This window comes from Trichosurus vulpecula, chromosome 5 (assembly GCF_011100635.1).
Source record: "Trichosurus vulpecula isolate mTriVul1 chromosome 5, mTriVul1.pri, whole genome shotgun sequence".
Classification (NCBI taxonomy): domain Eukaryota; kingdom Metazoa; phylum Chordata; class Mammalia; order Diprotodontia; family Phalangeridae; genus Trichosurus; species Trichosurus vulpecula.
In genome coordinates this window covers 125,358,427-125,373,863 of record NC_050577.1, presented here as the reverse complement: position 1 = coordinate 125,373,863, position 15,437 = coordinate 125,358,427, and the positions used below count along the sequence as shown (strand labels likewise).

At 42.1% G+C, this 15,437-nt stretch overlaps 1 protein-coding gene across 2 annotated transcripts in view; it reads right to left on the bottom strand.

The window, feature by feature from the left end:
• WASL (WASP like actin nucleation promoting factor) overlaps window positions 1-14,249 on the bottom strand; it is a 112,191-nt gene extending 97,942 nt beyond the window's left edge. For both annotated transcript variants that reach the window (XM_036759612.1, XM_036759613.1), the window contains exon 1: window positions 13,723-14,249. In XM_036759612.1, the coding sequence (XP_036615507.1) occupies window positions 13,723-13,848 (126 nt within the window). In that variant the 5' untranslated portion in view covers window positions 13,849-14,249. The remainder of the gene's footprint in view (window positions 1-13,722) is intronic.
• Window positions 14,250-15,437: the final 1,188 nt, after the last annotated feature.

Below are 15,437 nucleotides of genomic sequence, written 5' to 3'. Positions count from 1 at the left end.
CATTATAAAATACTCCTACAGTGCTTCCAAAGGAGCCTGCTTGCTGTTCCTCAAAGGACATTCCATTTCATCTCTAGATGCTTTTGCCATAACTGTCTCTTATGCCTAGAATACATTCCATCCTCACTTCTACATTTAAGAATTGCATGCATCTTTGGAGAGACTTAGCTCAAGCACTACCCTCTACATGAAACTTCTCCTGATCTCCCCAGTATCCTCCCAACCAAAACTATATTTTGCATATATGCTGTATAAACCTATATATGTAAATACTGTTGTACTTTCTTTACTCCCCAAAGTAAGCTCCTTTAGGCAGAGAATTGCTTCATTTTTGTTCTTGTAATCCCAGCACCTAACATAATACCCGATACACAGCAGGCACTGATGAAAGTTTGACCAATTTTCTGAAAAGCTCCTTTGTGCCTCTTGAAACCTATTTGGTTTCAGAGAATAAGTTAATATCTTATTTAACATCTAATTATCCAAGTCAACTTAGATAATGAATTAAAATGATATTAATGAGTCAGTATGAATTCAGCATTAATCTTAATTTTGATTTAGTTCTCAAAACAAAATTTTGGTCACTAAAATTAAGCAGTCTAAGGTTTAAAATAAGAAATGAGCATTCTTATAAATAAAAATGTTTTCTTATTTTAAACACCAACACCTGGAGAACTAGAAAGCAGTCTGGCAGAATATAGGCTTTTAAACTAATATCTTCCAACATTTAAATAAATTCAGAATGGATGTGTGACCTGAATATTAAAGGTCATATCATAAAAAAAATCAGAAGAGGTCCTATAACTTACACTACTAAAGGTAGTAGATTAACTCTTAACCCTCCAAAAGGCAATTACAAAAGATGGAATGGATCATTTGATTATATGAAACTGAAAAGTTTTTTGCACAAATAAAATTAATGCACTGGGAGCCAAGATGGCAGCTGGAAAGCAGGGACTAGCATGAGCTCCCTACCGAGTCCCTCCAAAAACCTATAAAAAATGGCTCTGAACCAATTCTAGAACTGCAAAACCCACAAAACAACAGAGGGAAGTAGGGCTCCAGCCCAGGACAGCCTGGATGGTCTCTGGGTGAGGTCTGTCCCGCCCAGAGCTGGGAGCAGAGCAGAGCCCAGCGTGGGTGGTGCGGTCCAACCAGAGCAGGAGCCAGGCGGAGTACGCCCTAGCGCCCTGAATCAGCGAGCTGCAGCAGTTACCAGACTTCTCAACCCACAAACACCAAAGACAACAGAGAAGGCTAGCGGGAAAAGCTGCGGGAGTGGAAGGAGTTTGCAGTTCGGCTACCACCCTGGGGCAGCGGAGGTGGGGCAGCTACAGAAGTACAGCTGCAGTTGCTTCCGGCCCCAGGCCCATCTGGTAGGAGGAATTAAGTGAAGGATCAGAGCAGGAGTGAAGAGCCTGCTGAAGATCTAAGTCCAGTTCGGGTAGAGGGTTCTTGGGGAAGGAGCAGTGCTGGTGTGGCAGAGCTGGCGCATACCCTCAAGCTTGGAACATAGTTCTCTTAGCTCTACAAGCAGTCATACCCCTCTAAAAAACTGAAGGGTCAAGTTAGCTGGCTGGAAATATGGCCAGGCAGCAAAAACACACCCAGATTCAGTCTCACACTTTGGATTCTTTCTTTGGTGACAAAGAAGACCAAAACATACAGACAGAAGAAGTTAACAAAGTCAAAGAGCCTACAACAAAAGCCTCCAAGAAAAATATGAACTGGTCCCAGGCCATGGAAGAGCTCAAAAAGGATTTGGAAAAGCAAGTTAGAGAAGTAGAAGAAAAATTGGGAAGAGAAATGAGAATGATGCGAGAACACCATGAAAAACAAGTCAATGACTTGCTAAAGGAGACCCCCCAAAATACTGAAAAATACACTGAAGAAAACAACACCTTAAAAAATAGACTAACTCAAATGGCAAAAGAGCTCCAAAAAGCCAATGAGGAGAAGAATGCCTTGAAAGACAGAATTAGCCAAATGGAAAAGGAGGTCCAAAAGACCACTGAAGAAAATACTACCTTAAAAATTAGATTGGAGCAAGTGGAAGCTAGCGACTTGATGAGAAATCAAGATATTATAAATGAGAACCAAAGGAATGAAAAAGTGGAAGACAATGTGAAATATCTCATTGGAAAAACCACTGACCTGGAAAATAGATCCAGGAGAGACAATTTAAAAATTACTGGACTACCTGAAAGCCATGATCAAAAAAAGAGCCTAGATATTATCTTTCAAGAAATTATCAAGGAGAACTGCCCTGATATTCTAGAGCCACAAGGCAAAATAGAAATTGAAAGAATCCACCGATCACCTCCTCAAATAGATCCCAAAAAGAAATCTCCTAGGAATATTGTCACCAAATTCCAGAGCTCCCAGATCAAGGAGAAAATACTGCAAGCAGCCAGAAAGAAACAATTTGAGTATTGTGGAAACACAATCAGAATAACCTAAGATCTGGCAGCTTCTACATTAAGAGATTGAAGGGCTTGGAATATGATATTCCAGAGGTTAATGGAGCTAGGATTAAAACCAAGAATCACCTACCCAGCAAAACTGAATATCATGCTCCAAGGCAAAATATGGACTTTCAATAAAATAGAGGACTTTCAAGCTTTCTCAGCGAAAAGACCAGAGCTGAATAGAAAATCTGACTTTCAAACACAAGAATCAAGAGAAGCATGAAGAGGTAATCAAGAAAAAGAACAAGAAAAAGAAAGTGCAAGGGACTTACTAAAGTTGAACTGTTTTGTTTACATTCCTACATGGAAAGATGATGTGTATGATTCATGAGACCTCAGTATTAGGGTAGCTGAAGGGAATATGCATATATATATGTTTATGTATATATATGTATAAGTGAATATGTATGTATATATGTATGTGTATATATATATGTATATATATATATATGGGGAGAGAGAGAGAGAGAGAGAGAGCGAGTGAGCGCGGGCACAGGGTGAGTTGAAGATGAAGGGAAGATATCTAAAAGAAATAAAATCAAATTAAGGGATGAGAGAGGAATATATTGAGAGAGGGAGATAGGGAGAGATAGAATGGGGTAAATTATCTCGCATAAAAGTGGCAAGAAAAAGCAGTTCTGTAGGAAGAGAAGAGAAGGCAAGGCAGGTGAGAGGGAATGAGGGAATCTTGCTCTCATCAGATTTGACTTGAGGAGGGAATACCATACATACTCAATTGGGTATCTTACCCCACAGGAAAGAAAAAGGAAGAAGATTAAAAAAAAGGGTGGGATGATAGAAGAGAGGGCAAATGGGGGTGGAGGTAATCAACAAACACTTTCAAAAACAAACACTTTTGAAAGGGGACAGGGTCAAGGGAGAAAATTCAATAAAGGGGGATAGGTTAGGAAGGAGTAAAATATAGTTAGTCTTTCACAACATGAGTATTGTGGAAGGGTTATACAAAATGACACACATGTGGCCTATGTCGAATTGCTTGACTTCTTAGGGAGGGTGGGTAGGAATGGAAGAGTGGAGAGAATTTGGAACTCAAAGTTTTAAAAACAGATGTTCAAAAAAAAAAAGGTTTTGCATGCAACTAGAAAATAAGATACACAGGCAATGGGGTGTAGAAATTTCTCTTGCCCTACAAGAAAGGAAGGGAAAAGGGGATGGGAGGGGAGTGGGGTGACAGAAGGGAGGGCTCACTGGGGAACAGGGCAACCAGAATATACGCCATCTTGGAGTGGGGGGGAGGGTAGAAATGAGGAGAAAATTTGTAATTCAAACTCTTGTGAAAATCAATGCTGACAATTAAATATATTAAATAAATATTTAAATCATAAAAAATTAAAATTAAAAAAAACAAAAATAAAATTAATGCATTTAGACTATAAAGGGAAGTGGTGGAGAAAAATATTTCTATCAAATATTTCTGATAAGAGTTTTATATGCAAGCTAAATATATTAACAGAAATATCAAAAGGGATTCCCCAATAAATGTGGTCAAGAGGTAAGAACAAACAGTTCTCACACGAAGAATCACAAAATACTAACAACCATATGAAAGAAGGTTCCCATCCCTATTAATTAAAGAAAAGTAAAAAGAAAACCCTGAAGTTTCACCTCATACCCAGCCAACTGGCCAAGATGACAAAGAAGGAAACAGTCACTGTTGGAAGAGTTGGGGAGGACAAGAACATTAATACATTGTTGATGGGGAAACTACCATCCTGGAAAACTGTCTGAAGTAATGTAAATAAAAGTGGCTAAAATGACCATACCTTTTAAAACAGAGATTTCACTGCTAGCAATATATCCCAAGGAGACCACTGACAAAAAAAAACAAAACCCCTTCACATATACCAAAATTCTTATGACAGCATCGTTTTGTGGTAGCAAAGATCTGCAAACAAAAGAAGTGCCTAATGATTAGGAGACAGCTAAACAAATTATGTCACTCAAGTGTAATGGAATATTACTACTGTGCAGTAAGAAACAAACATGATGAATACAGAGAAGCATGTAAAGATTTATATGAATTGATGCAGAATGAAATAAACAGAGCCAGGAAAACAATACACACAACAACTATAACAGAGTAAACTGGAAAAAAGAACCACAAAACTATAGAAATTGAAAGTTATGAAATTATAAAGAACAAGTTTGGCCCCCAAAAAAGAGATAAGAGAAGAAACATTTTTCCCACTACTTAGCAGAGGTAGGTAGGGTTCACGGATGGAAAACAATGCATGTAACAAGAGTTTTTTCAATGTGTTCACCGGTATTGCAATTTTTTCCCCCTCTTTTTCCTCTCTTTAAAAATTTTTTAGTATGGCTCTTTGGGAGAGAGTTGGGGTAAAAACAAAAGATATCAATAATATCTATTAGAAAAAGCTGGAAAATCATCAAAGCCATGCAATATCTAGCACCTTGTAAAACAATAACTCAATTTAAAATAAAAACAAGATTTCAGAAAATAAACTGACAACACTCATAGCACTTGCAAATAAACATTTAATTATCTCACTTCCCTAAGTGTCCCCTCCAATCTCTCTTCTATTCTCTCATTACGCCACCTATATCATCCCCATACCCTCTTTCTAAGTAAAGGAACCTCACCAAACACTTCACCTGTAAAAACTGAGGCCATCTATGAATAATTCCCTTTTCCCCCTCAACTCTACATTACAAATCACCTCAACAGTATCTCCCTGTTTTCTGATCTAGCCTTTCTCCTTGTAAACCTCAACCTCCCCACTTATGCCTTTCAGCCTATTCCCTCCCAACTCATCTCCTCCAGAAGTTTGCCTCCTTAGATCATCTTTCCCTAAAATCTAGTTTTTTCATTACCCACTGGCCCTTCCCTATTACTGAAATAGGTCTAGATCTACTCTCGTTCTTCAAAACTCTCCATTTGATCCTACTATTTCAAGCTAGTGTTCAATATCTTTCCCCCTTTTCAGTCAAACACTTCCATTTTCTCACCTCAGCCCTTTGCAATTTGGCTTCAGATCTCATCATTCAATTGAAAACTGTCTCTTAAGATTACCAATGATGAAATAACTGATAAATTGCATCATTTTTTCTTGGTTCTTATCCTTATTTACTTCTCTGTAGCTTATTGACCTCTGACACTAACAGACCACCTTGTCCTCCTGGGCACTCTCTCCTTCCTGGCCTTCATACCACCGTCCCCAGCCAGTTCTCCATCTAATTGCTTCTTATCAATCTTTTTTACCTGGATCATCATCCTTCAATCACCCCTTAGGAATGGGTTTACCTCAGGGCTCTGTCTTGGGCCCTATTCTCTTCTCTATATACTCTCCGCCATTCTGCTTGTCTATGCTTGTTTCTGGAATTCCTTCTGTTCTCTTCTCTGTATTTTTAAAATAACTCCCCAATGACCTCCTTTTATTTTTAATATTATATTCCTATGTCCTCAGGCCCTCCTATTCTCCCATCGCTGGGAAAAAATAAAAAAAAAATACAAAGTCCTTTTAAAACAAATACAGAATTCAAGCAAAACAAATTTACACACTGGCTATGTCCAAAAATTGTTCTGCATTTTGAATCTATCATCACTCTCTCAAGAGGTAGGGTGGCATGCTTCATCATCAGTCCTCTAGAACTGTGGTTGGTCACAGCACAGATCAGAGTTCTCAAGTCTTTCAAAACTGTTTCTCTTTATACTGTTGTTGTTAAGATCTTGTGAGGCAGGTAGGTGGCACAAAGGGTAGAGCATTGGGCCTGGTTACAGTAAGGAAAATTTTCAAATTCAAATCCAGCTTCAGACAATTCTGAGCTATGTGATCCCAGACAAACCACACCTCTGCCTCAGTTTCCTCATCTGTGAAATCAGGGTAAGAAGAGCATATATCTCTCCGGGTTGTTATGATCAAATGAGGAAATAATTGTAAAGTACTTGGCACAGTGTGTAGCACATAGTAAGAGATATATAAATGTTAGCTATTATTATTATATAAATTATTCTTCTGCTGCTCATTTTACTCTACATCAGTTCATAAAATCACTCCCAAGTTTCCCTGAAACTATCCCCTCGATTACTTCTTACAGCATAACAGTATTCCCTTACATTCAATACCACAATTTTGGTGATTTCTCTCCCCACCTCTACCTCTATTCCCCCAATAGATATCCAACCAGTTCTAGTCTAACTGGCCTGCCTGCTGTCCTGTCTACAATACATTCACACTCTATTCTCTGGGTCTTTGCCTGGGATGCATTCTCTTCCTCCTCTCCCCTCAGAGAAAACCTGTCCATCTCAAGTGCTAACTTCTACAAGAAGCCTACCCTAACCTATCTTCTCAGGCGCTAGTTGTGCTCCCCTCAAGATTATTTTGTATATATTTTGTATTTAATTTTCTATGTTTATGTTGTTTTTATCCAATAGAATATAAGTTCCTTAAGGGGAAGAACTGTTTCATTTTTCTTTGCATCCCTGGAGCTTAACACATATCTAACACATAACAAGGGCTTAATAAATGCTTGCTGAATAAACATTTTCTAATAATCATGACAATGCACTGAAACATAGACTATTAGAACTGGGACATAACAGAAAGTTCATCTAGTATAACCTCTCCTTTTACTGATGAGAAAACTGAGGTTAAGAAAAATTAAATGATTTACCCAAGCTTTGAATTGTGAGTTAGTGACAGTGCTGGGACCAGAATCTTCTGACATCCAGTCCAGTGCTATATTACTACCTCAAGTTGTTTAATAATCCTCCCTTATTTGGGTGATAATTGTTCTCTCTTAATATTACTTAAGCCTTTTATATTCTTCCTTTGGCCTTTTTTTTTTTTTTTTTGGAGATGTAGGAAAAAATGGCTTGGCAAGGGTGGGCTAAGGTTCCTCTTGGAGAAAGTGTGGTTTCTGTGCCCTAGATATGTAGTTGGAGGACCTGGGTTCAATCTTGTCCCTGCTACTTGAGCAAGTTACTTGTTTCCTCATCTTTAAAACCAGGGTATTAGACTTCATGATATAGCTAGTCTTTTCAGAGAGCTAAGTCTATGATCCCATGAATTGCCAACATGTATGCCAAAGATGACAACAGCACTACAACAATGAACTTCCCTTGCTATTCGGCAGAGCACTGCAGCCACCTGAAAGAAAAACAACAGGTCTTCTGGTTTTCTCCTCCTTCAAATATCAACAGACTATCTGTACTTCCCTATCCAAATAGAGGCACTGATTCTACTCATCAAAAATATCAGCATTAATCTACCAAAGTTCAGAATAAGGAAGGAAGATTATGTTAGGTACAACAAAAAGTTCTGAACAAAAAATTCTGAATTAACTACTACATGAAGAACGCTAGGGTCGGGCTCTCTTTCACTGTGTCCTAGTCTCTCATGGTTACTACTGCTGTTACCTTCGCTATTTCAGGATCAGTACAATCAAGTTATATTTATTATTTAAACAGTAAAGCCCAAATAGTGAAGTCTGATTCTGAACAGTGTTAAGTTTCAGCAACTTTAAGAAGCAAAGATGAGTTCTAACAACCATCCCTTAAAACAATAATTTATTAAGCATCTAATGACCATGTCATTCCCCTGGCCAAACATCTTCAGTGGCTCCCTACTGCCTCCAGAGTACAAGCACAAAATTCTTAGATTGGCATTTAAAGCCTTCTATAATTTGACTCAAATCTACCTTTCTCCAATTATTTCACACAGTTCCCTCTTCATGCACTCTCCATTCCAGCTAAATTAGACTACTAATTGACCCCAAATTCAGCAGACCCCGTATGCCTGGAATGCATTTCCTAATAAATGTAGGCTCTCTCCATCCCAAAGCCTTTCCTGATCCTACCTGCTCTGTCTCTGAACATAGCTTCCTCAAAAGCTCTTCAGTCAAGGATTCTTTCATTTTGTCTTTGTATCCTGAGTTTCTAGCATACTATTAGACCCTCTCCTCTTTCTCCTCTCCAAAGGAACGTAAATTTTGATGGCCAGAAGCTGCCTACTTAACTTGGGGTTTACTGGCTGGATTTCTTCCTTCCTTCCTTAAACACAGTTCACTCTGAAGCTCATAGATTGAACCACGATAGATCCCTGCCCAAGCTCCACTTGACAGCTGTATTTTAGGCCCTTCTGGCTTACAGTGAATGTCAATGGTAACAGTTTCTCTTTGGAACAGCAACCCTGAGGGTCTTACCCTCCCAGCTTGAATTTTTTTTTCATTTTTTCTTATTAAAGGGGTCATCCCTTGACTCACTTCTTAAAGAAGCCTATTCACTGAATGGGCTTTATTTACCTCACTCTAAGTGAGTACATGAAAAGGCCTTAGCCTAAAAGGGCCAGGGTCTCCCACTGCATCCTGGGCCATCTCCAGTCATTCTGATGAATATCTGGTCAATGGATCCAGATGGCTCTGGAGGAGAAACTGAGGCTGGTGACCCTGCACAGCCCTCCCTTACTCAAATCAAAGTCAACTGCAAATCATGTCATCCATTCCCTGATGTCATGGTCCTCTTTGAAAAAGAAGGACAAACACAAAAACAAGATTACATAGTAACTAGCACATGGTAACTCTTTAGATGTTTATTGAGTTAAATTGAATAAGGGAGATTACATTATAGAATAATATAAAATGAAATACAATAGGGAGTTAACAAAATGTTAGGAGAACCTCAAGCCAGAAAGTAAAGTGGGATAAGAGTCCAAAGAGGCAACAAAATAGACTTTAAGGAGGATTTGGCAGGTGAATGAAGTCTTGAGCCAATGGCAAGACTTCAACAGATGGGAATTTGGGATTCCAAAGGTGAGGGAGGCAGCTCTGATAAAACCAAAGGTGAACTTGGTGAAAAGTAGCAACACTTTATCCTAGCAGGAAAGATATATAGTTGCAATAACCAAGATTATGGCTTGCCACATCCCCTCATTAAATTCTTAGCCCAGTTAGACACATTCACCTCTTGCACAGAGGCAGGAAAGCTCTGGACATGTTCAATGAAAGTTAAGTAGCTCAGTCTGAAGGACAATGTGAAGTAAATGGAAAGATGGGTGCTAACCAGATTGGATTGGAAGGCTTTTTAATATAAAGGAATATGTACCTTACTGGGGAGACACGAGGAGGTCCTTAGTGAGTTTTGAGCGCAGAAATGGTATAATCAGATCTGTGTATAAAGAAGATTGGTCTAAGCACAAATGCTGTGGTGTTATAGAAAGGGAAATTGGTCAGAGGACCAGGACTGAATTTCTGTTCTGCTTGTGTGATCTTGGGTAAGTTGGTTAACCTCTCTAGGTCTTAGAAAGAAAGGATTTTTCGCTGGATTATCTTTTCTAGCTCTAAACTCTATGATCTTAAATATTAAGCTATAGATATCTTGGAACACAGAGAAGACACCTGCTTTCTGCTGTGTGATTGGGTAGGTCCAATAAAGAATTAGATAAAATAAATAAGTTAAAAAAGAACATAAACTTAACAGTATACACAAATGCTGAGGAACAAAAGTAGTGCTGATTAATCTTAATCAAGGAAGTTTTCTTGGAAAAGACTGAGTTAAGTCAATTGAAAGAAACAAACAGAGGCAAACACTGGAAAAAGTAGCACTCCATCCTGTTAAGTGAGACAAGCAGTTGCAGTGTTCCAATTCAAGGCTTGCCCTATCCCCTCAGTAAATGATTTTATATATTCACCTCCAATTAGAAAATTTACAGTTACTCTTTTCTATAAAGTTTTTTGTTTGTTTTGGTTTGTTTTTAGAGAGAGAAGCAGCATGGAAGTAAAGGATGAAAAGCTGGGTCAAGACTCAGTAAGACTTGGATTCAAGTCCCACCTCTGACACGTGGTGGTGCAACTATGGACAAAGGGTCAGTCTAATTCAATGTCCCCAGGCAACTCTCTAAAACTATAAGTTATAAAGTAGGTGAACTGCATTGGTAGACTGAGTTTCCTCACTGGGAGTTCCCTGTTCCTATAAGAACACAGGTTCAGTAAAAACAAACAAAAAACAAACAAACCCAGTAACACTAAAACTAAATTTAACTACACAGAAGCAATATTCACTCTAAAAGGGGGCCAGATATTCTAGTTTAGAACATCTTTTGATTTTTTTTCTTTATAAGAAAATTTAACCTGTTGTTTAATAAAATTAATCAGAAATAGGCTTATTTTAAAAACAAGTGTTAGGAGGGAAAAAGTCCATTAACACAAAACACATCAGTATACTTAAAGGCATATTTCAGATACAGTATGAAGACTTACTTCCTCCACAAAGCCTTATACACTAAATTCAAATCAACCACAGACAATAAAACAACAATAACAACCTGGAGCATTATCTGTTACTTCTACTACTACAGTGGATTCACAACATGCTTAAATGTTAATATGGCTTCTAGTTAGAGCAATACGTCATTATTTGAAATCAAAAAAGAGCATCTGCATAATTATTCAAATGGAATTTTCCTAAAACAAAAATATTTCACTTAATTTAACACTAAGACCTTTAAGTTCTTCACTCCTCTGCTTCAAAGCCTTTGATGATTTCCTGACCACAATGAAGACAAGGATAAAATAAAAGCTCCTTAATCTAACGTTTAAAGACCTCCAAAATGTGGCTATTGACTTATCTCATATCATTGTCCCCTTCCAGCACTCTCTGTTCCTGATGAACTAGACTATAAGCTAGTTGTTCCGAGAACTTATCATTCCACATTTTGACTGTTCACATGTACAAGCCATTCCCTCATGGCTAAAATCGCCTCTCAGAATTTTTATCATTTTTCAAAGTTTATCTTCTTCACAATTGTCCCATATTAAAGTTTTCTAGCTCTTCGAATTAATTTGTACTTTACTCATCTGCATTCATTCTTTATCACCCTCCATCCTACCTACCTATAGTAGAATGTGAGCTCCTTGAAGGCAAACACTTCCTCTTTGTCACGTTATCCTCAGTGCCTATCATAATGCCTTATATGTCTTGACTTGAAACAGCATTCTATCCAAAACAGACAGGCATAATGTAGGGTCGTTAAGGAAAGAGTTTGTCTTGTTTGATACTGAATGACATGACAAAAAGGCTGGACAAAGAATAATTTAACAGTTTATCAGTTGACTACTTCAACCACTGAAACACACTGCCTTTCTGTATTATAGTTGTTCAGTGTCCTTCCAACCACCAATCATTCTTTGAAAATGCAAGAGGCAGCAAACAGTAAACAGCAAAGGCAATCTCACAGTAATTACTTAGTATACATGAATACAAATGCTATTTCCCTTCCTGTCTAAATGTGTCTGATATGAAAATTACTTCCTCTTCACCTCAGAAAACGTACCAAGTGTAAAAATTTGATGAAATTTCAAAGTATATCTTAACTATAAGGTAATTCATTATATAGATAGGAATGATTTTTTTTTTTAAATTTTAAATATCTCCACACAGTATTCTAGGAACCTCACACAGTTCTTTATAAGAGTGACACTCTAGGAGGCAGCTGGTGGGCAGATTTAGGAAGATGTGAATTCAAATCAGTTCTCAAATACTCACTTAGCTATGTGAGTGATCCTGGACAAATCGCTGAACTTTTGTTTGCCGAGGTTTCCTGAACTGCAATATGGGGGTGATAATATTAAAACTACCTAGCAGGGTCACTTTGTAAAAAGCACCCGGCACAGTCAGCACTACAAAAATGTTTACTCTTTTCCCTTAAAATTTTCACGCATGATTTCTATTGTTCGAATGATTATTTTATAGTTTTAAAATTAACAATCACTAAGTCAAAAATCTAAAGTTTAAACAAAGTAAACATTTCACACTTGCAAGAATAGAAAATAAGGATACAGGCAAAAGTCACAAAAAGCCCTTAAATATCATAAGCCACAAACTTCTCCCTCCTAACCTATCGTTGTGGCCAACCACTTTACCTGAAATTTAATTTTCAAAAGCTGAAGTACAAGTACATCTGTAGTTGAATCGAATGATCCAGCCTATAAGCTCCAACTCTTGCACATTAAACAAAGGGTCGACTCTTGGAGAGTTAACAATTAATCTGATAACATTCCTGAAATTTTCTAATCCTGACTTCTTGTACAAACAGGTGTAGCCTGGCCTAACATAACTTAATATTACGATGGAAGGTAGTTGCATGATTACATCTCTCTGCTAAATTTTCCTCCCTTATGCTGTGACTGCTTGGTCGCGGGTCACATAAAACTCTGCAGGTGGTAACAAGCAAGGGAGAGGAGGAACCAAGCCAGCTCTCCAACAAACTCAACCACAGCCCTGCCCCAAGCCACCCGCAGGGAGATGGAGCCCAAGCTTGACAAGGCCTACACCACCACCGTGGAAAAACCTCCCCACCCCCAGAACTGCCAGCAGCCAGTGTAATGAATGCTTCCGTCAACAACACACATTTCCCCCTTCCCACAGCAGAACTCCTCGCTCCCAACCAGCCATCTGGGCTTGGAGTTAGCCGCCGCACCACCACAATCCAAGACTTCTGGCTCAGCCGTTCCCGTCCCGTCCCGTCCCCCCCACCCCCTCCGCTTCCCCGGAGCTGAGAAGTAATAGAGACCGAGTTTCCACTGCGCATGGCGGAGAGGCAAACAGCATCCATTCCCCGCCTCCCCACCCCCCCCTCCACCTCCCCAGCCTTCCAGGGGAAGACAAGCACCGGTAGGGAGGGAGGAAAGGAGGAACCAGGCCCGGGTGAGAATGTAGGAGAAACAAGCACTGTACGAGGAGCCGCAGCATTTCCTGCTTTAACCAGACCTTTCGATTGGAAACGGAAGGACCCGGGGAACTGCTTGCATTGCAACCCCAAAGCACCCAAGCATTTCTCCTAAAGAGCCTAAAGTCGGGAGGGGACGGGGGAGAGCGAATGAGCTGGGGGTGGGGGGGTACTTCCTGGCACACTTCATTCATTTCTAAGCTTCGGTCTCCCCAAGTCTTTCCCATTTTGGATGATACTGTAGACTGCTCAAGGCGGTTAAGTGAGAGTCCGAAGAAGAGGAGCCCCGTATCTGGGGATGGGGAGACTCCCGGGGAAAAGGAACCCCTCCCCCGCACGCCCCCAGCGGCCTGAGAGTAAAGTTTGAAGGAGAGAAGGCAGGGAAGCTGGCGGGGGCACAGCTCGGAAAGGTGACACTGCCTCGGCCCCCGGCGGCCCCCGGCAACCCCCGCCTCCCTGGCTGGGCCCCGGAGGGGAGCGCTCCCGGGACGACCCCTCCCCTCCCCTCTGCCACTCTTTTCAGAGCGGGCCGCGAATTTCGGGAAACTGACCACACATTTCTTGCCGAGGAAGCTGAAGAGCGCCTCGTTCTCCTGCGGGGTGAGGAGCAGCGAGCCCACGTTGGTGACCCTCCTCGGCGGCGGCGGTTGCTGCTGCTGCGGCTGGCTGTTGCTCATGGTGGCGGGGGCCGGCGGGGCCGGGGCTGGAGCCGGGGCCGTGTCTTCCTCGTCCTCCTCCTCCGCCGCGGGGCGGCCGGGTGGCTGCGTGGGTCTCCCCCTCGCAGTGACAGGGGCGGGGAGGAGCGGAGTCAGAGCCGCAGCATCTCGCAGGGCTTCTGGGGGAGGGGGGGACGAGGAGGAGCCGGCCGCGGGCGGGGGTTGGGGGGACCTCCCTTCGGGGTTAGTGGAAGAGAGAGGTTCCCAGCTGGCGGTGCTTTGCTATCCGCGTCCTCCGCGACTGGCGACGGCGCTAAACTCTTGACTCCTCCGGCTGTACCGCGGCAGCGGCAACGGCAACGACGGCGGCGGCGGCTGCGGTGGGGGCTGCACAATCCAACATGGCAGCGGGGGCGGGCGAGACCACAGGACACGGGAGGCGGGGGTGCACGCCGGAAACTCGCGGCCGCCGGAGTCAGAGCAACCTTTCTCCTCCTCCCCCCCTCCCCTCGTCCCAGTCCGCCCGCCCAGTCCTGCCCCGTAGGCTCCGCCTCCTCGCCTCCAGGCCCCGCCTCCCCTTCCGCCCGAGGTGGGAGTGCGGCCGGTGCGCACAGCTAGCACCCGCCCGCTGTGCGCGAAGGTGACGACGTGCCCTCAGGGTCTCCTCCCTCGTGAGGTCGACCTGTTGGCCTGTGAAGTTCGCGGGGTGCAGTTGGGGCCCAGCTGCAACTGCTACAGCTTCTCGGGGACTAAAGGAGCAGAAGTGGCTGGAGGGAGGGGGGCGAATTCTATCTCCCTCCTGCACCCACTCACCTCTCCCCTTTCCGAACCTCCCAGCAGCCCTTGGTTGCCCCCTAGGAAATGGGGCTTGTTCGGGGAAATCGCAGACAGAACGCGCGCCCGCCTCGCCCCCTGAACACCCCCCCAACCGAGCAGCGTTGCCCGAAACTGCAGGTGTCCGAGCTTTTCTCCAACTTTGTCCCAACTTCCGAGGGAGCGGAGGAGTTCACCTGCAGGCCGCTCTCGGCCCCAGGGGATTGCGTGGAAGCGGCCGGCCTTCCTGCACCGCCGGGCCAGCCCGGAGGGGCACAAACGTCTTGCGCCTGGTGTTTTAACCGCCTCCGCACCGACCTTGTCCGTGAGCCCTAAGAAAGGATTCCTCCTCCTCCGAGGCGGGACTCACCCCTCTTTTCCCATCCAGGAGAGGGGCCGAACGCTCCGTTTTTATTTAGTTCACTTAAGCAGACTCAGTTGGGGGCGTTACCTGTAACAAGTCCTTTACAGCTATAAGGCGTCGGTGATTTTACGGTGCCTGGCCCTTAGTAGGCACTTAAGAAACGTTTGTTGAATTAATGAAGAAATAGTTGACGAATGCTTTGAAATAAACCTCAACAATTTTTTAAAAATCGATGTTGCATATTTTTGTGCAATGCTGAATCCTGAATGCTGATACGCCTGAATTGTGTGTTTGGTCCAAGTCGATAAGCATTTATGAAATGCTTGCGAACTACTCTAGACATAAACGATACAAGGGCAAAAAAAAACAACCAGTCCTTGCTCTCAAGGAACTCATTCTATTGAGGGAGACAACATGGCAAACAACTATATAC